The sequence below is a fragment of the Artemia franciscana genome, chromosome 14 (assembly GCF_032884065.1).
Source record: "Artemia franciscana chromosome 14, ASM3288406v1, whole genome shotgun sequence".
Lineage (NCBI taxonomy): Eukaryota > Metazoa > Arthropoda > Branchiopoda > Anostraca > Artemiidae > Artemia > Artemia franciscana.
Window position 1 is genome coordinate 31,278,373 of NC_088876.1, and position 22,698 is coordinate 31,301,070.

Here is a 22,698-nt window from a genome sequence, read left to right on the forward strand (position 1 = left end):
GAGAAGTTTGTTTGCAATAGATAAGCACAAATCTTCAATCATAATTAAAGTGCAGTTATAAATTTCTGTTGTAAAGTCCAAGGTCATATCTGACCTTTCCAGCCGTATTCGGTGGAAGGAGAGCAACTTTTGCCTTAAGACACGGGCTGTAATGTCATGTCTATGAACCGGTGATTGTCCAGGATGTAAAAGCTGTTGTATCTAATCCCAAGATGGATTATATGTAAATGTAATAAATGACGAATCATTAATCTATAGGCATAATAATTCATTGCGCTGCATTTCTTATCCATTTCTTTGTTTGTGGCTGGATTTATCAATTTAATATTAAAGTGATAGCCGTCGGCTCCATCCCAAAAAATGATAGGATATTGTAGGGCATCGTAGCATCGATGAGTTTAAGCAATACTTGTCAACTGATTGTTTCGCCTATAAAGAATATTATCTCGAGGTAAGAACTGATCACCGACCATAACGATTGCCACTTCGTTGATAGTTACGAATCAGTAGGCATCAATTCGATTGCTGTTTTGAACAGAAGCACTAAATTATTATTTTTGTGGAAAAGATGTTGCAACTGGGAAACGATAGTCCTTTCAATATCGTTTTTTTTTTTATCACCGGTATCACTTTCAAGTTGTTTGGTTTGTTTTACCTTGGCCTGTCTTTCGTCACTATGAAATTCATATCGCCGAACCTTTATTTTTTAACTAAAATCTGGTAGGCATTGATGACCTTAACCAAGTCAAAATCCCAAGCCCAATCATCATCGCTATCATTGTCAGTTTTGACACTTTATTTTTTTTCCTCTTTTTTCGTTTTCTTTTTCTTCTTTATTTTTTAGTTTTTTCACCTTTCTTGGTATTTCTTTTTTTTAGTTTTTTTTCTTTTTTAGTTTTTTTCTTTTTCTTTTCTTAGTTTCTTATTTTTTTAGTTATTTTCTTTTTTAGTTTTTTCTTTTTTTTCTTTTTAGTTATTTTTTCTTTTTTAAGTTTTTTCTTCTTTACACTTTTTTCTTTTTTAGCTTTTTCAGTTTTTTTGTTTTTTTTTTGTTTTTAGTATTTCTTAGTTTTTTCTTTTATAACGGTAATAACGTGTAACGGTAGAGATAGTGTAACAGACGGACATACAACTTATTTTTATGTATATAGACTAGCTTTCGCCACCGGGCCCCAGCATGGCATGCAGCAGGCTTCTGTATATGGATTTTCATTGTCCCTTATGTTCTAACCGTAGACAGTTAAAACTTATGGATATACAACATTCTTCGTTGTTCCATTGTCTGTGCATATAAATAGATTGTCCGGTTTACCGACTCTTGAGCATTGCAATCTTTTAAATTGAAAAGGCAGATCCGTTGGAATCCTGGGAATGCGAGGAATTCTTTTTCATCAAGTATTCAATAATACTTTTTTTTTAATAATAAGTATTCAAAAAAAAAATTGAGGCTCTTTTTAAATTTTATTAAATTGCTTAAAATGTAAAAAACTGGTAATTGCACAAATATTTCAATATATTTTGACAATGGATTGAAGCAATTCGATAACCTTAAAACAGAAAACCAAAAGTTTGAAGTTTATTAGAAATTGTTGAAGTTTGGAATGCTTGCTGCTCAAAGAAAATTTGTCCAAGTGTCAATTAAAGCCAAAAAGAAATTATCCTAGAATGTTACCAAAAATTGAACACCAGGACGAAACACTGAAGCAACGCAAAACCAGGCTTGCGGCCTGGAATATGCAATTTTCCATTGCAAAATATTAGAAATATGCAATTTACGTCAACGAAGGCGTGTCGACGAACCACGAGAGCAATGCAAAATCAGACTTGCAGCTGATAGAGAAAGTAAAAAAGAATGCGTGCCGAGGAACTACCAGAGCTACGCGAAACCAGGCTTGCGGCTGACAGATATAGTAGAAACCGAAGGTATATCGAGGAACCACGAGAGCAACGCGAAACCAGGCTTGATGCTGAAAGAGAAAGTAAAAAAAGAAGGCGTGTCGAGGAACTACCAGAACAACGCGAAACCAGGCTTGCAGCTCATAGAGAAAGTAAAAAAAGAATGATTGTCGAGGAACTACCAGAGCAACGCGAAACCAGACTTGATGCTGAAAGAGAAATTAAAAAAAGAAGACGTGTCGGCGAACTACCAGAGCAACGCAATACCAGGCTTACGACTAAGATAGTAAGAAGAGAAGGCGTGTCGCTGTATTACAAAAGCAATGCGTGTATAATCGACTGGCATTCAAGTACTGCCCTTCCGACGATTATAGCTCGAGTCAAGATATTCAAATCGGGACTATGTCTGAAATTTGTCCTTATTGCAAGGCCTTGAAATTTAATGGTGAAAAAATGGGTTACGCCTCAGGAAAAGTTAAGCTTCCTCAACTGGCTGCACCACCAGAGCCATTGAAAACTTTGCTTATTGGGTATACGTCTAAATCGAAGCGTTTTTATTAAACATCAGGAAATATAACTCATGTTTCCAAATGACATCGTTTGGGTCCCAAATCGAAGATCAAGGTCATTTTGTGCCTACTTTTAAAGTAAGAGGGCAAATTTATCATAGAGCAGGACTATCGTTTCCCAGTTGCAACATCTTTTCCACAAAAATAATAATTTAGTGCGTCTGTTCAAAACAGCAATCGATTTGAGGCCTACTAATACGCATAGAATCGTTCTTTTCGCTGACAAAACGCATACTGGCGAACATGTGCGTAGATACAGTGCTCCAGCTATCAACGAAGTGGCAATCGTTATGGTCGGTGTCCAGTTTTTACCTCGAAATATTATTCGTCATAGGTGATACATTCAGTTGACAAGAATTGCTGAAACTCATCGATGCTACGATGCCCTAAAATATCCTATCCTTTTTTGGGATGGAGTCGACGGTTATCGTTTTAATATTAAATTGATAAATCCAGCCACTAACAAAGCAATGGACAAGAAATGCAGCGCAATGAACTATTACGGCTATAGAATAATGATTCGTCGAGATGAAGAGAATTATATATTCATCTGTCTGAATCAGACCAAGCTCCGCTCTGAACAATACATTCATTGGCGAGATCCAGTTGTAAATGAAGGTAATACCACTAAAGTTGGAAGATTAACGATTTTACCTTCGTCATATGCTGACAGTCCCCGTCATATGCATGAATATGCTCAAGATGCTATTGCGTATGTTCGTCTCTATGGTCGTCCATATTTATTTATTACATTTACATGTAATCCATCTTGGGACGAGATACAGCAGCTTTTACTTCCTGGAAAATCGCCGGCTCATAGACATGTCTTCCGGCAAAAGTTGAAATCACTGATAAATTTCATAGTAAAACTTAAAGAGTTTGGGCCAGTGCGATGCTGCTTGTATTCAGTGAAATGGCAAAAGCGAGGATTGCCACACGCACATATGTTAATATGGTTACATAATAAAATTGCTTCTAATAAAATTGACGATGTCATTTCCACTGAAATACCTGATGTCGATGTCAATAGGGGCTTACATGACATTGTGGTAAAAATATGATACATGGACCTTGCGGAGAACTGAATGAAAATTCAACATGCATGGACAGAGGAAGGTGCACAAAGTAATATCCTCGGCTTTTAGTACATAACACAATTACCGGCAATGATGGATACCCTTTATATAGAAGAAGGTCTACCGAAGACGGCGGTAAATCAGCAATCATAAAGTCGCGTAACCATTACATCAAAGTAGACAACCAGTAGGTTTTCCCATATTCACCTTTATTATTGAAAACATATAATGTGCACATAAACGTGGAATATTGTAAATCCGTAAAGGCAATCAAAACCATATGTAAATACATCAACAAAGGCAGCGACATGGCTGTTTTTGGCTTGCAGTCCGAAATCAGTGATATCGATGAAGTAGTACAATATCAGCCTCGGAGATACATAAGCAGTAATGAAACTGTGTGGCGAATTCTTTCATTTCCAGTACATGAACGAAGTCCAGCTGTTGTTCACTTAGCGGTACATTTACAGAATGGTCAACGTGTTTATTTCTCGGATGCCAACATGCAACAAAGAGCCCTAAATCCACCGGCTACAACGTCAATTGCTTTCTTCACGTTATGTCAAAATGATTCTTTGAAAAAAAAACTGCTGAATTTTGAAGTGCCTACGTATTACACGCGGAATGCTAACAACAAATCATTTGAACGTCGAAAACGGGGTGAGTCAGCCGACGGCCAACCTAGCATCTTATCGTGGTTTCAAAAAAAACCACGATAGGAAGACTCTACACCATTCACCCGAATGAAGATGAATGCTTCTTTCCCCGCCTGCTTTTGGTTAATGTACCCGGCCCGATTTCCTTTGAGCATTTGAGAACTGTAAACAGGACTATACATGACATTTATCGTAGTGCATGCCAAGCTCTGTATTTATTGGAGAACGACGAACACTGGGATAATCGCATCAATGAAGCTGCGAAACGTCAACTCCAAGTCAAATTCGTGCATTGTTTGGAATCATATTGACAACTTGCTCTCCTTCATCTCCTACAGAGTTATAGGAGAAATACAAATCGCAAAGGCTGAGAATATACTCCACCGAATGCGGTCAGAGAGGTCAGATATGACCTTGGACATTATAACAGAAATTTATTACTGCACTTTAGTTATGATTGAAGATTTGTGCTTATGTATGGCAAATAAACTTCTCAGGCATATGGGGATCGTGAACAAAGTTACAACACGATTAATCTATTGACATAAAAACAAATATTTCTAAGTTAACGTCTGAACAAAAAGGCATTTATGATCAGATAATCCATTGTATCGATAACCAAGTTGGAGAAATCTTCTTCTTGGATGCGCCAGAAGGTACTGGTAAAATGTTTCTTATAAGATTGATTCTGGCATCAATCCGATCCAAAAATGACATAGCTCTGCGTCGTCCAGAATAGCCGCAACGTTGCTACTATTTTTCTTTTAAGTTAAAAAAAACTAAAAAAAAAAAGAAAAAAAGAAAAGAGCTATAAAAAAAGAAAAGAAAAAATAATAATAAAAAAAATAAAAAAACTAAAAAAGGAAAAAAACTAAAAAAAAACTAAAAAAAAAAACTAAAAAACTGAAAAAAAGAAAAAAAATATAAAAAAATAAAAAACAAAAAATATACATAATAATATTTTTTATTTTTATTTTTATAATATATGTAATAGAAAATTTTATATATAAAAAAATTGTTCTTCTAGATTTATGGATAATAGACAATTACAGATTTGAGCTAGGTAGACAGTAGATATGAACTAGGACAACATCCCGAGCTCTACAACTTGAAAATCCACTTGGGCTTTTCTGTATGTGAATTTACACACCCCCTGAGATAGTTTTAGACTACTTGAATGTCATGCACCATCGTTGAACACGAAGTATGTTGGAACATGTTCGATGTTCTAAGAACACCGAGCATGAAAAACGATCTACCAAAGCTAATCTGCCGAAATCCAGCAAAGTCTAGCCAAAGCCCAGTAGCGGTTCCGGCCTCTCTTACACCTGGGGTAAAATCTTGATTAGCGCCTTTCTCCCCTCCCCCCGTGTCTCCCACAAAACTTTCAGGCCAAATAAAAAAAATGTATAAACACAATTACTTTCAATTTATTCATCAATGAATAATTTGGTTTTTCATTATTTTTTAATTTATTTACTATTTTAATTGTTTGGAATCATATTGACAACTTGCTCTCCTTCATCTCCTACAGAGTTATGGGAGAAATACAAATCGCAAAGGCTGAGAATATACTCCACCGAATGCGGTCAGAGAGGTCAGATATGACCTTGGACATTATAACAGAAATTTATTACTGCACTTTAGTTATGATTGAAGATTTGTGCTTATGTATGGCAAATAAACTTCTCAAGCATATGGGGATCGTGAACAAAGTTACAACACGATTAATCTATTGACATAAAAACAAATATTTCTAAGTTAACGTCTGAACAAAAAGGCATTTATGATCAGATAATCCATTGTATCGATAACCAAGTTGGAGAAATCTTCTTCTTGGATGCGCCAGAAGGTACTGGTAAAACGTTTCTAATAAGATTGATTCTGGCATCAATCCGATCCAAAAATGACATAGCTCTGCGTCGTCCAGAATAGCCGCAACGTTGCTACTATTTTTCTTTTAAGTTAAAAAAAAAACTAAAAAAAAGAAAAGAACTATAAAAAAAGAAAATAAAAAAAATAATAAAAAATAAAAAAACTAAAAAAGGAAAAAAACTAAAAAAAAAACTATATATAAAAAAATTGTTCTTCTAGATTTATGGATAATAGCCAATTACAGATTTGAGCTAGGTAGACAGTAGATATGAACTAGGACAACATCCCGAGCTCTACAACTTGAAAATCCACTTGGGCTTTTCTGTATGTGAATTTACACACCCCCTGAAATAGTTTTAGACTACTTGAATTTCATGCACCATCGTTGAACACGAAGTATGTTGGAACATTTTCGATGTTCTAAGAACATCGAGCATGAAAAACGATCTACCAAAGCTAATCTGCCGAAATTCAGCAAAGTCTAGCCAAAGCCCAGTAGCGGTTCCGGCCTCTCTTACACCTGGGGTAAAATCTTGATTAGCGCCTTTCTCCCCCTCCCCCCGTGTCTCCCACAAAACTTTCAGGCCAAATAAAAAAAATGTATAAACAAAATTACTTTCAATTTATTCATCAATGAATAATTTGGTTTTTCATTATTTTTTAATTTATTTACTATTTTAATTGTCACTATTTGATTATTTTTAATTTATCTTTATTTTATTAATTAATTAATAATTTATCAATTCTTTTCATTTATTAACTGCACCTTCTACTTTATTTAATAAAAATTAAATTTTGAAAAATTACAAAACAATTACACCTATTTTGGTATTATTTTGCCAAAACTATTATTATCCAAAACTATTATTTTGCACCTATAAAATTTCTGCGCCCGGGAAAAGTACCCCTCTAGGACTTGCGGATTTATTCAAAAAAGAAACTGAATCATGGAATAGTCACAAAAAGTAAAAAAAATGGGTTTCTATAGCATTGACATACTCGGGAATCGAAGACAGGTTTACACTATAGCAAATATATGATCGAAAAATAATATAAATATGAAAACTATTTAAACACAACACAAGTCACTTAAATATATTCGAAAGACAATTACCAGATTAAAAAATTATGAAATACCACAAAAAAGAAATAACTCACCAGCAACAGGATGAATACCAAATCGTACATTCTTTCCTTTAGAACGAAGCAAATTCACCATTTCAGCAATTGGGTATTGGGCCTTGGCAACGCAGAGGCCATAGCCAGGAACAATGATTATGTTTTTGGAATTGGCAATCATTTCCACAGTTCCTTCAGAATTTACTTCAGTGTGTGTTCCAGTGATTTCCATGGGCTTACCACCGCCAGTTGAACTTGTCCCATAGCCACCGAGGATTACATTCGGAAGCGATCGATTCATAGCCTGGAAAAAAGAGTTTATGATATCTCAACGGATATATCTTTGTCTCTTTTCCGCCTTTTCCCAATTATAGTCTTAAATAGTACTGGCAACATGTTTAGTTTTATTTTTCTTATATTGTGAATTAGATACCTAAAATAGAATATCTATCTAGCCATCAAACATGAAGTGTCCTATCTCGTTACTAATGTTTTTTATGTATTATTAACTGTTTCTTCAACTCATCAGCTTTTTCGTCGGTTACATAAAATATCTAATTTTGTGAGTCCTTTTTCGACTACTTCCGAAAGTTCAGTAACTTCTAAATTACATCAGTAAATGCAATTTCGATTACAGTGCAATAATTAGTAGGGCCAAACAGCAGTAGGGCCAAATTTACGCCTACTACTTTCAGGAGAACCATGACCAGAGCAAGACTCTCAACACTATCCCCTACTTCTATATAGTATTTACTGTCTGTTACAGTAATTTACTGAAAGCATACGCATTAATATTTTACCTTCCACAAATGGGTTCGATTTCAAATTTGTATCTTTTTAATGGCATTTGCACTCGCCAGAATTATCCACTACCGTTTAGTAGCCATTATAAAGGCTTATGGTCCGAGACAATAATCAACTTACGACCCAGCAGATAGGGTCTGAATTTTCTTAAACAAGAGGTTATAGTAAGCCCCGCTGTCATAACGTGAATGTTGTAATGCAGTCTCATTAAAAACTTTATACGTAAGTTGTGAAAAAGAAGCCCTTCATAGCCTTTTCAAACAAAGCAGGCTTGTGAGGCCCAAATTCATAGTTTAAGAGCCTTACCTTGCCTTACCAAAAAGATCTTACCTTGCACATAATGTAAGATAAAATAGCTCCAGAAGATCCAATCAAAGCGCCAACAATTGTCATTAAGTTATTGTTGAGCATAAACCCTTCAGCACATAAGGCCCAACCGGAATAGCTGTTAAGCACCGTAATAACTACAGGCATATCAGCGCCTAGAAAAAATGAAGTAAAATTAACCCTGCAAGCAATGGACCACAATCAAATTTCAACATGATTAATTATTTATCTTATAGATCTGCAATGAAAAATTGGTTCAAAAATTGCGAAGCGTTCTTGTAGTACTCTCTGCGCCGATGACAGGAAAAACAGAGAAAAATTCCCATCGCCCTTTGTGTACTCACAATTAAAATTTGAATATTAAAGTTTTTTTTTATACATTTTGTGAAAACTGATTTTTTTCAATTTATTGATAAGTACATTTGTTAAGTACAGTTAAGTCACTATAATAACAACGACGTTAACTTACAGTTAGCGTCGTTCGTGAACATCACAGGCTGGAAATACTAAAGCATATCGCATGGAGATCGGCACAACCGACAAGCATTATCGCTTTACGAATGCGCATATGCACAAATAATAGATTCAATGGGGGTTTGATCAATTAACTTGGGCGTACTTGACATGGATAATGCTGAAGCCTGACCAGCATCAAATCCAGAGTCCCTATCCCTTCATATGAAATATTGATAATGAAGAAGTCTGATCAGCAGCGGATCGAGGAGGAATTACCCCCTGTTCGCTGAGAAGAAAAGTAATTCCCCCTTCACTTGAGATACTGAAAATATTGAAGGCTGACCAGTAGCAGATCCAAGAGACATTACCCCCTTCCCCCTTAACTGGAGATATCAATAACGTTGAAGGTTGACCAACGTTGAAGGTTGACCAGCAGCATATCAAAGAGAAACTATCTCTCCCTCTTCATTGGGAATACGGACAATCTTGAGGTCTAACCAGCAGCAGATCCAAGAGAAATTACCCCCTCCCCCCTTCAGTGGAGATACAAATATTGTTGAAGGATGACTAGCAACAACATCCAAGAGGAATTACTCCCCCTCCCCTTGCCACGGAAAGAGCTCCCTTTAGTTTTTTTTACTAACAATTATAGAAATATAGGCAGTAAATAGACAAAAGAGCAATTACGAAAATATGTGTTTCAAATAAAAGATGTGAAGCTGAAAAGAATAAAAAAATTCTAGGAAAGAGATCAGACTAAGGCAATTAAAAAATAACAAACAAATAAGGAAACAAAAACGTGAATATTCCATCGGTATAAAAGAAGATGTCTGTAAGGCAAAATTAGGAACAAGAAAAAAAAAGAATAAAGGTAAATCAATTTATAACTAAGCTGACGTCTACGTCATACAAAAGGTAGGCTAAAGCCTAAAAAGAAGCAAATATTTGGTACAATAAGATAAAGCCAACTACCATAAAGCATTGGTAGGTTATATACCTATTATGTATCCGTGCATACAGGCATTATACACCCGTATACCTTATACGGGCTGCATACAGCCAGGTTTTTACAAAAAAGTTACAAATTTTATATTTAAGTCAGTGAACCCCACTCATAAAAATATTTGGGGAGGTGTATAATTTAGTATATAGTATGTTTGATAAAAAAAATTGCAATCCGTTGATTTTTGAATTAAAAAAAAGGGAATAGTTGTGAGAAAAGTCAAAGTCATGGCCGATTGTAGAAAAAAGCCAAAACAGATTATCCAATTAAGTGGGCATCCCAGTCAAGGTTAATTTGACCCCTTTGATTGCCGTTGTTACTTTCTAATGTTATACCTTTTTTTTATAGTATATAGTATGTTTGATAAAAAAAAACAAAGGGAAAAAAATTAACACAAAAGAAAAAACGACTAAAAGGACTTACTAAAATAAATTGAAACAAAATTATTGTAACAAGAAAAACACCATACAAAAACACTAATATAAACAAAATCATCATATAGCATCCTCACAGTGTGTCATGCCAACGCGAATAAGCCGCACCTAATTTCAAAGCGAATGAATGACCCACTTCCCAGCAATTCTCCCACCCACAGCTTTTCCCTCGCTCACTCTAAACATCCTTTCTCAGATCCCTTAAACCTTCACAGTTCCCAGAAAATGCAACATATTTTCCTCCTAATCTCCGTACATCCCACAACTCTTCATTGTAACCCTTCCCAAGTACCTTATTCTCTACAAGACATCATTTATTTAATATCGTCTCTAGAAAACGCAGCTAAAAATAAAACTTCCTTTCCCCATGGTATAATGCACACCTCCCCATAGTATATATTATAAAATATACCTCCTTTACCCATGTCTCTTTTACCGTAAAATACAAACTCAGAAAGTCAGACATGGCACACTCACATCTCAACTTTCTGATCAACTAAAATTGAATGTACTTGTTTAGACACTTCTCCAACTTCCCTACCCCTTCCATAGCACCCATCCACACGGATCATCTCCTACGGCAAATGCCCCCCTTAACTGACACTGCTGACTCCATTAAGACTATCCTGTTTTGTCTCAAGTCCCTAGAATCGAGATTAAACTACCGGAACTTTTGTTGTTTTTTTTTGGTGGGGTAAGGGGGTAGGAGGGAATTTTTCCGGGAAGAAGAGGGAAAGTAAATTTAGTTAAGTTTTTTGCTTCAGATTAGAAACCAAACAAAAATTAAATAAATAACGTAAAATCAGAATGAATAATGAAGTAAATAAAGTAAATTTAAAATACACAAATAAAATTAGTTATTTAAAATAAAAAGATAAAAATGATAAAACAACAGAATTAAAAAAAAATAAAAAATTACAATATTAATTCTCCGGTCCACTAACAAAAAAGAATATATCATTTTAACTCTTCGTATGTCTAATGTCAGAAAAGCTCTATGGCTGGTATGCATTAATAGCTGCCAAAAGCTTTTACTTGCAGAGAAACGAACATGATCTAGTATAATAATGGCCAGTTTGTCTTACTTTCTGTAAATCAGTTTTATTACGATGGAACCCTAATTGGTACCGTTGAATCTAGGGTAGGCAACTCAAATTAGATGGTGTATGAGTTGACACTGTAATTCCATGTCGTATCCATGAAATCATATCATTGGGACTGATTAAGATAACTGAAAATCTGACAAACAATAATTTCAAGACCAAACAATTCTACCCAAATCAGTACTCACCGATTAGGGTTGCCACCACTGTCAGTTTCTAAAGTGCTACAATTGCCTGAATTGGCGTGCTAAACAAATATTTTCGGTGCTACAGTCAATAAATTTGCTAAACAAATATTTTCGGTACCACAGTCAATAAATTTGCTAAACAAATATTTTCGGTACCACAGTCAATAAATTTGCTAAACCAATATTTTCGGTACTACAGTCAACAAATTTGTTAAACGAATATTTTCGGTCCTATAGTCAATAAATTTGCTAAACAAATATTTTCGGTGCTACAGTCAATAAATTTGCTAAACAAAAATTTTCGGTGCTACAGTCAAAAAGTCGACTGCAGCAGTACTGAAATAACCCATTCGTGCTACAGGTGGAATTTCTGTGCACGTACTACAGTGCTACCCATAGCTTGACACTGCAGTGAGTTGTTAGTAGTGTTAATGGTCACCTTGCAACTGGATGCTATTCTTTTAAATATAAGCAATCCACTGAATAGTTTTCATTAAAGAAGTAAGTCAAATTTCCATTAAACGAACAATATAACTATTTCTACCTTGCAACATGAGGGGGGAGGACAGAGAAAGAAATAGAGGGGAGGGGAGAGAGTGCTTAAAAATAAACATACCTCCAATAGCCGCAGTTAAAGTAACTCCCATTGTTGTTGAAAGGGCAGTAGTAGCACCGAGCATAGACAGACCAGTAGCCATAGATGGGTCGTAGAAGTAATACCCCATTGCACCAATATTGGCAAGGAGTAGACCTGCGTTAAGAGCATGTCTACCAGGAAGAAGAAGAGGGGAGGAGTTTAGTATACCTTGAAGCTTGCCATAGGCAACAAGCGATCCACTGTGAAAGAGAAAAAACAAGGTTAATATTTAAACCGTCAAACAAAGAAAACGGGAAAATAGACCCTTAAGAAAATCACGACTAAACTCCCTACGTCCAAACAGAAATCTGAAGGCTACTACAGGGAAAAAAAACTGACTTTGAAAAAAAGATCCACAAAGCTTTCGGAGCCTTATGTTTTCAAAAACCCTTCTCAAAAATCCCTCCTTAAAATCATTTTCAATTTATGCGTGAATTCACCTAATATTTTGAATCAATTTTGATTTTTCGAATAGTTGATACAGAGTTAATTAGAAGATCATCAAAGAGTGCATTTTAATGTCCAAATATCCTAAATCTCATAGAGCCTTCATATAAATGTAGAATGGGAAAAATTGGTAGAAATTAATATCTAACCCCCTTGAGTCCCGAGAATTTTTTGGTCTATTCCTTTATTATTCGTGCTGGGGTAGGAGGAAGGAATAACGTAGCTTCTCTCATGGCGAAAATATTTCTGTATGTAGCATAAAATATATATCCATTTGGCCACGTGCCAACCAGCATAGAGGTGGAAATGATGGGGAATGCTACCACGAGCTTTGTTTTAGCGATTTTAAATACTCTTTTCAACTTATAAACACTGTTATTCGAACGTCAGAGTTGATTGTAGATATCGCGACGCCTTCAGTCGCTTACAAGACCAAAAGCTATGCAGAATTTTCGTCCATATTCCCTTCTCCGTCCAGCTTAAAGTCCTTTGCAAAAATTTTAACAGAAATTTACTCAACAAAGCTACCTTTCATAGCAAACTTTGACTAAAGAATTTCATCAAAGACTTTAATTCCAGTCCAGCAAAAAGCGGGATGCTACCAATCTATTTACAATATCTGATACATATAATTTAACAGCAATATATTGGGGGCATATGAAATTGGTAGCCCACATCATATCTTGGTTAGGGCTGGGCAAGATCTAAAAAACAACTATGAATTAAATAAAAAAAAACTTTTTTTAAACAGAAAGTAAGGGGCAACATTAAAACTTAAAATGACCAGAATTATTCCGTATTTGAGAAGGATGCCCACACCTCAACCTCTCACTCTTTACTCTAACGATTTACATTTTGTGTGGATTCTTTAAGAATGACTGCTAAACACTATGTTAAACAGTTAAACGTTATGACCACTGAGTTGGAATAATGATTGTTTTTTTAAAGTACTTAAAACATTGTACATAAATAGGAACTGAAATTTACCACCATTTAAAACCACTAGAACCAAAGTTCCTGGCAGTACTTGTCCCCCTCCCGCCAAAAAAATCCCTGACATGGCTCATTATACGTCACCTCACCTCACCTCATCAAGCTCTGCCCCGGTAGGCTTTGTACATTAAAGAGGCAATACTGCAACAGGTGCAAATGTAGCTATTTCGTCGACATTTGCGCAGTGGATTTCCAAAAGGCCTTTGACCTAATCCGCCACCTGACTGCAGGCATGAATCTCCAGGAAATGGGGGCCAAACAACGCACCCTTGACCTTGTAATTGACTTCTTAACTAGCCGAAAACAAAGAGTCTTTGCACTCCACGAAAACGATTCGGATTCATCATGGTCAGATACTTCTTGCGGGGCCCCACAAGGGACGAAATTAGCTGGAATAATTTTCCTGGCTGTAATTAATTCCCTGCTTAATCATTACGACGACTGTTACAAGTTTGTATATGATCTGTCCATAGTGCTCGCTTACCTGGTCGAAAACACTATCATAACAAAGCAGTTTTCAGACCAGTTATTTGATCAGCTAAAGACCGAATGCTCAAGTCATGATCTTACCATTAACGTAGCCAAGTCGAAGATAATTCGTTTCAACCCTCTGAAGAGGAATATAGATATGTCTCTAGTCCCTTTCCCAATTGTGAACGAAACAAAAATCTTAGGAGTAGCTTTCACTAGTGACTGTAGTTTCAGTGCCCATATTAATTTAACCGTCCACAAGGTTAATGCAAGCCTTCAGACACTTACCAAAATGAGGTGTTTTGGGTGTGATACTGAAAGTCTTCTCCATGCCTACGTGTGTTATGTTCACCCGTTGCTCGAGTACACGTGTCCGGTGTGGGGTCCATCTGCTATCCGCACAGCGTACCTATTACGCGACATAGAGTGCGTCCAGAAAAGAGCAACAAGGATAATACTCCGAAACCGTGACATACCCTAGGATCAAGCCCTCGTTAATTTAAACTTATCTCCACTTAAAGTCCGGCTTGAACACCTTATTCAGCAATTTGGAAAATCCGTCCTAGCCAATAAGAGCCTCCAATCAATACCACCCGAACCAGCCCCTCCCAATAGCCGAACTCGGTTTCAAAATAAACTTGTACCCCCTAAAGTACGAATTAATCGTTACGCCAACTCATTTGTGCCTTTCTTCACATCAGTTTTTAATGCTGAGTTGTAGTGTGTGATTTTTGTTTAACTGTATAATTTTGTGAAAAAACTGAATTTAGCTATGCTACGATAGTTTTTAAATATACCAATCTCTCTCTCTCTCTCTCTCTCTCTCTCTCTCTCTCTCTCTCTCTCTCTCTCTCTCTCTCTCTCTCTCTCTCTCTTGTTGTGAGGAACAAGAAATATTCTTTCTTGTTCCTCACGATATTCTTTCTATTGCAGAGGAATAGGTGTTCAGAGGAACACCTATTGCAGTATTGCTTCTTTAGTCTATAATTTTAGATTATAATTATAGAATTTCTATAATTATCTATAATCTATAGAATTTCACGGTGCCTTTGAGATTTTCAGAGGAGCACCTATTGGAGTATTGCTTCTTTAATCTATAATTTTAGATTATGAGAGAGAGAGAGAGAGAGAGAGAGAGAGAGAGAGAGAGAGAGAGAGAGAGAGAGAGAGAGAGAGAGAGAGAGAACATGGATTTGGAGAAATAATTGGAGAAAAACAATTATCATATAGCCCTTGCCCCTTGACTATCCGGATATGGACCCCTCTAGCCCCCCCCAAATAAAATCTTAGAGTTACGCCCCAGATCATGCCTATAATGAAAGGGCGTGTCGCAGATCCTCATAATTTTACGAAAGAGATGAAGAAAAACTTTTTTGCAGAGAGGTATGGTATAAAGACTGCACGCAAGTGTGCCAAAATGCATGAAACAAATTACCTGAAGGTGACTCCACCAATATATGTACCAAGGAACAACGCTGTCTTAATCATATTGGCAGCAGGATCTGTTGCAAAATGAGGATACTCAGCAATGTAAGTAGCCAAGCAGGTTAAAACAGCGGCAGCCCCCACTAGACTATGAAAAGCTGCTACTAGTTGTGGCAAATCCGTGATTTCAATTTTCTTGGCTATACCAGTTCCTAGCAAACCACCGACGGCCATACACGCACCCATTTGAGAAAGCGTATCAATATTCGGTTGTAAAATTCCTAAAGTGGCGGCGATACCACCTGACACGCCCATCTAAAACAGAAAAAGCACCATTATAGTATTATTTTTTTTTTTACAGAAGTTCACAAAATAAACAAAAACGAAAAAAAACGCGTCCTACCCAAAAACAAAAAAATTGAATACAGCATCAGCTCATTCGGTGGAGGCAGTTTTAAACAGTCGACATGTCTCATGAGAATCTGCATATCACATCTATATTTAATCTCAAATCTGTCTACATCAGAGGCGTACAAAACGTAATGGGCTATATTGTTATAGTCTAATTGGCAAAATATGCAGCATTATCATGCGTTTACGTTTAACTTATTGGCTATATTGTTATAGTCTAATTAGCAAAACAGTCAGCAATATCATGCGTTTATGTTTTACTTATCGGCTATATTGTTATAGTCTAATTGGCAAAATATGCAGCAATATCATGCGTTTACGTTTTGCTTATTGGCTATATTGCTATAGTCTAATTGGCAAAACATGCAGCAATATCATGCGTTTACGTTTTGCTTATTGGCTATATTGTTATAATCTAATTGGCAAAACATTCAGCAATATCATGCGTTTACGTTTTACTTATTGGCTATATTGTTATTGTCTAATTGGCAAAATATGCAGCAATATCATGCGTTTACGTTTTGCTTATTGGCTATATTGCTATAGTCTAATTAGCAAAACAGTCAGCAATATCATGCGTTTATGTTTTACTTATCGGCTATATTGTTATAGTCTAATTGGCAAAATATGCAGCAATATCATGCGTTTACGTTTTGCTTATTGGCTATATTGCTATAGTCTAATTGGCAAAACATGCAGCAATATCATGCGTTTACGTTTTGCTTATTGGCTATATTGTTATAGTCTAATTGGCAAAATAGGCAGCAATATCATGCGTTTACGTTTTACTTATTGGCTATATTGTTATAGTCTAATTGGCAAAATATGTAGCAATATCATGCGTTTACGTTTTGCTTATTGGCTATATTGTTATAGTCTAATTGGCAAAATATGCAGCAATATCATGCGTTTACGTTTTTCTTATTGGCTATATTGTTAGGGTCTAATTGGCAAAATATGCAGCAATATCATGCGTTTACGTTTTACTTATTGGCTATATTGTTATGGTCTAATTGGCAAAATATGCAGCAATATCATGCGTTTACGTTTTGCTTATTGGCTATATTGCTATAGTCTAATTGGCAAAACATGCAGCAATATCATGCGTTTACGTTTTGCTTATTGGCTATATTGTTATAGTCTAATTGGCAAAATATGCAGCAATATCATGCGTTTACGTTTTACTTATTGGCTATATTGTTATTGTCTAATTGGCAAAATATGCAGCAATATCATGCGTTTACGTTTTGCTTATTGGCTATATTGTTATAGTCTAATTAGCAAAACAGTCAGCAATATCATGCGTTTACGTTTTACTTATTGGCTATATTGCTATAGTCTAATTGGCAAAATATGTAGCAATATCATGCGTTTACGTTTTGCTTATTGGCTATATTGTTATAGTCTAATTGGCAAAATATGCAGCAATATCATGCGTTTACGTTTTACTTATTGGCTATATTGTTATGGTCTAATTGGCAAAATATGCAGCAATATCATGCGTTTATGTTTTGCTTATTGGCTATATTGCTATAGTCTAATTGGCAAAATATGCAGCAATATCATGCGTTTACGTTTTACTTATTGGCTATATTGTTATAGTCTAATTGGCAAAATATGCAGCAATATCATGCGTTTACGTTTTACTTATTGGCTATATTGTTATGGTCTAATTGGCAAAATATGCAGCAATATCATGCGTTTACGTTTTACTTATTGGCTATATTGTTATGGTCTAATTGGCAAAATATGCAGCAATATCATGCGTTTACGTTTTGCTTATTGGCTATATTGTTATAGTCTAATTGGCAAAATATGCAGCAATATCATGCGTTTACGTTTTGCTTATTGGCTATATTGTTATAGTCTAATTGGCAAAATATGCAGCAATATCATGCGTTTACGTTTTGCTTATTGGCTATATTGCTATAGTCTAATTGGCAAAACATGCAGCAATATCATGCGTTTACGTTTTGCTTATTGGCTATATTGTTATAGTCTAATTGGCAAAATATGCAGCAATATCATGCGTTTACGTTTTACTTATTGGCTATATTGTTATGGTCTAATTGGCAAAATATGCAGCAATATCATGCGTTTACGTTTTACTTATTGGCTATATTGTTATGGTCTAATTGGCAAAATATGCAGCAATATCATGCGTTTACGTTTTACTTATTGGCTATATTGTTATGGTCTAATTGGCAAAATATGCAGCAATATCATGCGTTTACGTTTTGCTTATTGGCTATATTGTTATAGTCTAATTGGCAAAATATGCAGCAATATCATGCGTTTACGTTTTACTTATTGGCTATATTGTTATTGTCTAATTGGCAAAATATGCAGCAATATCATGCGTTTACGTTTTGCTTATTGGCTATATTGCTATAGTCTAATTGGCAAAATATGCAGCAATATCAAGCGTTTACGTTTTGATTATTGGCTATATTGTTATAGTATAATTGGAAAAATATGCAGCAATATCAAGCGTTTACGTTTTACTTATTGGCTATATTGTTATAGTCTAATTGGCAAAATATGCAGCAATATCATGCGTTTACGTTTTGCTTATTGGCTATATTGTTATAGTCTAATTGGCAAAATATGCAGCAATATCATGCGTTTACGTTTTACTTATTGGCTATATTGCTATAGTCTAATTGGCAAAATATGTAGCAATATCATGCGTTTACGTTTTACTTATTGGCTATATTGTTATAGTCTAATTGGCAAAATATGCAGCAATATCATGCGTTTACGTTTTACTTATTGGCTATATTGTTATAGTCTAATTGGCAAAATATGCAGCAATATCATGCGTTTACATTTTACTTATCGGCTATATCGTTATAGTCTAATTGGCAAAATATGCAGCAATATCATGCGTTTACATTTTACTTATTGGCTATATTGTTATAGTCTAATTGGCAAAATATGCAGCAATATCATGCGTTTACGTTTTACTTATTGGCTATATTGCTATAGTCTAATTGGCAAAATATGCAGCAATATCATGCGTTTACGTTTTGCTTATTGGCTATATTGTTATAGTCTAATTGGAAAAATATGCAGCAATATCATGCGTTTACGTTTTACTTATTGGCTATATTGTTATGGTCTAATTGGCAAAATATGCAGCAATATCATGCGTTTACGTTTTACTTATTGGCTATATTGTTATGGTCTAATTGGCAAAATATGCAGCAATATCATGCGTTTACGTTTTGCTTATTGGCTATATTGTTATAGTCTAATTGGCAAAATATGCAGCAATATCATGCGTTTACGTTTTGCTTATTGGCTATATTGTTATAGTCTAATTGGCAAAATATGCAGCAATATCATGCGTTTATGTTTTGCTTATTGGCTATATTGCTATAGTCTAATTGGCAAAACATGCAACAATATCATGCGTTTACGTTTTGCTTATTGGCTATATTGTTATAGTCTAATTGGCAAAATATGCAGCAATATCATGCGTTTACGTTTTACTTATTGGCTATATTGTTATGGTCTAATTGGCAAAATATGCAGCAATATCATGCGTTCACGTTTTACTTATTGGCTATATTGTTATGGTCTAATTGGCAAAATATGCAGCAATATCATGCGTTTACGTTTTGCTTATTGGCTATATTGTTATAGTCTAATTGGCAAAATATGCAGCAATATCATGCGTTTACGTTTTACTTATTGGCTATATTGTTATGGTCTAATTGGCAAAATATGCAGCAATATCATGCGTTTACGTTTTACTTATTGGCTATATTGTTATGGTCTAATTGGCAAAATATGCAGCAATATCATGCGTTTACGTTTTGCTTATTGGCTATATTGTTATAGTCTAATTGGCAAAATATGCAGCAATATCATGCGTTTACGTTTTACTTATTGGCTATATTGTTATGGTCTAATTGGCAAAATATGCAACAATATCATGCGTTTACGTTTTGCTTATTGGCTATATTGCTATAGTCTAATTGGCAAAATATGTAGCAATATCATGCGTTTACGTTTTGATTATTGGCTATATTGTTATAGTATAATTGGAAAAATATGCAGCAATATCAAGCGTTTACGTTTTACTTATTGGCTATATTGTTATAGTCTAATTGGCAAAATATGCAACAATATCATGCGTTTACGTTTTGCTTATTGGCTATATTGTTATAGTCTAATTGGCAAAATATGTAGCAATATCATGCGTTTACGTTTTACTTATTGGCTATATTGCTATAGTCTAATTGGCAAAATATGTAGCAATATCATGCGTTTACGTTTTACTTATTGGCTATATTGTTATAGTCTAATTGGCAAAATATGCAGCAATATCATGCGTTTACATTTTACTTATCGGCTATATCGTTATAGTCTAATTGGCAAAATATGCAGCAATATCATGCGTTTACATTTTACTTATCGGCTATATCGTTATAGTCTAATTGGCAAAATATGCAGCAATATCATGTGTTTACATTTTACTTATTGGCTATTGGCGAAATATGCAGCAACACCCTGCTAATTTAAAATTTTATTTATTGGATATATTGTTATAGTTTAATCGGCGTAATATGCAGCAAAACCGTGCTAATTTCACAGTTACTTTTATAGTAAGTATTTTTGAGACACGATGGATATTGAAATAGGTTTCTCCAAATTTTTTAGTTTTTTTTGTGTTTTTAAAAGAGCTCATTATATGTTTAATTTTGCATTATAGTGAATCCATGTTCAGTAGTAATATTTAAGAGAGTAAAGACCAATCCAATCCAGGACAGAACAATCTGTAATATACGTATTTATAATTATTGATTTTTTGGAGGGGAAGGGAATATTTATGTTATTTATCTTGTGATGTGTACTATTAAATACAGTTTTATATAACCACACGGTTAAAAAGTAAGCCTTAATTATCTAATTATTATCAAAAGAATAGTTTACACACACTGGTTCCTTTCTTTTCAAGCAGCAAAAATCGCATATAATAGGAGATGTTGTTTTTACAGTCGTTATTTAATCTTTTGATTTATGATAGAAAAGAAAAAAAAGAAAGGAAAAAGAAAAAAAAAACAGAAAATAAATAATGTAATTTTTTTTAAACAAAGAAAACAACCAGGAGCCGGCGAGGTTGTGGTTAATGACTGCAAGTTTTGAATAAAAGAAATACACAACACCCAAATAAAAGAATATTCCATTAAATAAAAAAGAAAAAAAAGAGTTTTTTTTCATTTCTATCATGTTATCATTTTATCATGTTATCCTGTTATCATTTCTATCACTTTCCTCTTTTGCTTTTTATGCCCTTGTCAAAATTTCTGAACAGCTTTTTTGTATTATATGCATATTCGTTGCTTTATTTATTTTTTGTATCTTTGACGTTGATAACTTTTATCCAATGGTTGTATTTATTCGACGGTTATTTTTTTCCCCATAATTATATCCTTGATGTCATATTTTCTAAATTATTTTCCCTTTTTCTTCAAGTTTTTACAATTTTTTTTTTCAATATTTCGTATATCGTAGGCCGCGCAATAGTTCTAGTGCCCTTTTTAAGATCCAGAGTGATCGAAGGGTGGACACCCCTACCCCACACACCTTGTATTTTCCTGAAATACACCTGATAGGAACTTTGAGATGGTCGTTTTTTTTTGTCGTAGAAACTACAAAAAGAGTTCATTCGATTGGAAATTGAAAGGGCTAATGCCATTTTTATTGGTCAAAAATATTTGGAGGTCAACTAACCCTCCTCCAACGCCCACCCTTTCCCCAAACAAGTCCAATGAAAATTGTGTGGTAGCCATTTTGTTCAACGTAATTGTAAGGTCTAGAAATTATTTCTTTGAGGATGACACCCTGCCCCCACAGCCCTCAGGACAAGGGCTGTAAGTTATGCCCTGGACGCATATGTTTGGGGAAAGAGATTTTGCTCAACGTAGTTGAAAGGTCTGGAAATTATGTCTTTGAAGATGACAACATAGTTCCCTCCATAGCCCTCAGGGCAAGGGAAGACAAGTCAACTTCATAAGCTACAAAATTAAATTAAAAAATATAGTTTGTGTCAGGATTAAAAAATGTAGGAAAAGTTCAACAATTTTTGTTGAACTATGAATCTCATACTATGGGTTCTTATAGAAGAAAACTGAAAAGATAGACAATATTTTTTCTCCATGAAAAAAAAGAAAACATGTCGATAAAAAACGAACAGAAAATAATTCAAAAAAATTTCTATCCAAGACAAGTTCTTCAAAGAAAAGTAAAGAGCTTCATTAAGCCAAGAATGGGCAAAAAATTAAGTCAAATGATCTTCGAAGCGTAAAACTACCACAAATTATCAATAAATAAATGAAATTCAAAACGAAAGGAAATTACAATTAAATAGCCGAGTAAAATTGAAAACAAGCAATAACCGTCATGCCTTCTAAAGACCAGAACACAATTTGCGCTTCGCTCAAAACTAAAATACGTTTGAAATGTTTTCACCTTTCTTACTCATAAATAAAAAAAATTTTCAAAATCTTAAGGAAACAATTTCAGTATATGTCAATTAAACTGACAATCGCGGTCATTTGTTTGCTGATTTTTTTTTTCAGTAAAGCACAAACTGTGTCCTGGTCTTGAGAAGGCATGGGGGTTATCAACCCTACTCGTGTTAATTTTTGCTCATTTTGAGTTTGTCTTGACTATTTATTTTTAACTTCTGTTCGTTTTGAGTTTAATTTATTTGTTGATAATGATTGGTAGTAGTTTTACGCTTGGAAAATTATTTGACTTAATTTATGCTTATTCTTGGCTTACTGGAGCTCTTTAC

The 22,698-nt window shown here is 34.7% G+C and overlaps 1 protein-coding gene across 1 annotated transcript in view; it reads right to left on the minus strand.

Moving 5' to 3' along the window:
* LOC136035573 (NAD(P) transhydrogenase, mitochondrial-like) overlaps nucleotides 1-22,698 on the minus strand; it is a gene marked incomplete in the record, with an annotated part of 125,344 nt that overhangs the window by 40,138 nt on the left and 62,508 nt on the right. The window contains 4 exon segments of the mRNA XM_065717448.1: nucleotides 7,231-7,495; nucleotides 8,326-8,477; nucleotides 12,123-12,343; nucleotides 15,490-15,794. Of these exon segments, the coding sequence (XP_065573520.1) occupies nucleotides 7,231-7,495; nucleotides 8,326-8,477; nucleotides 12,123-12,343; nucleotides 15,490-15,794 (943 nt within the window).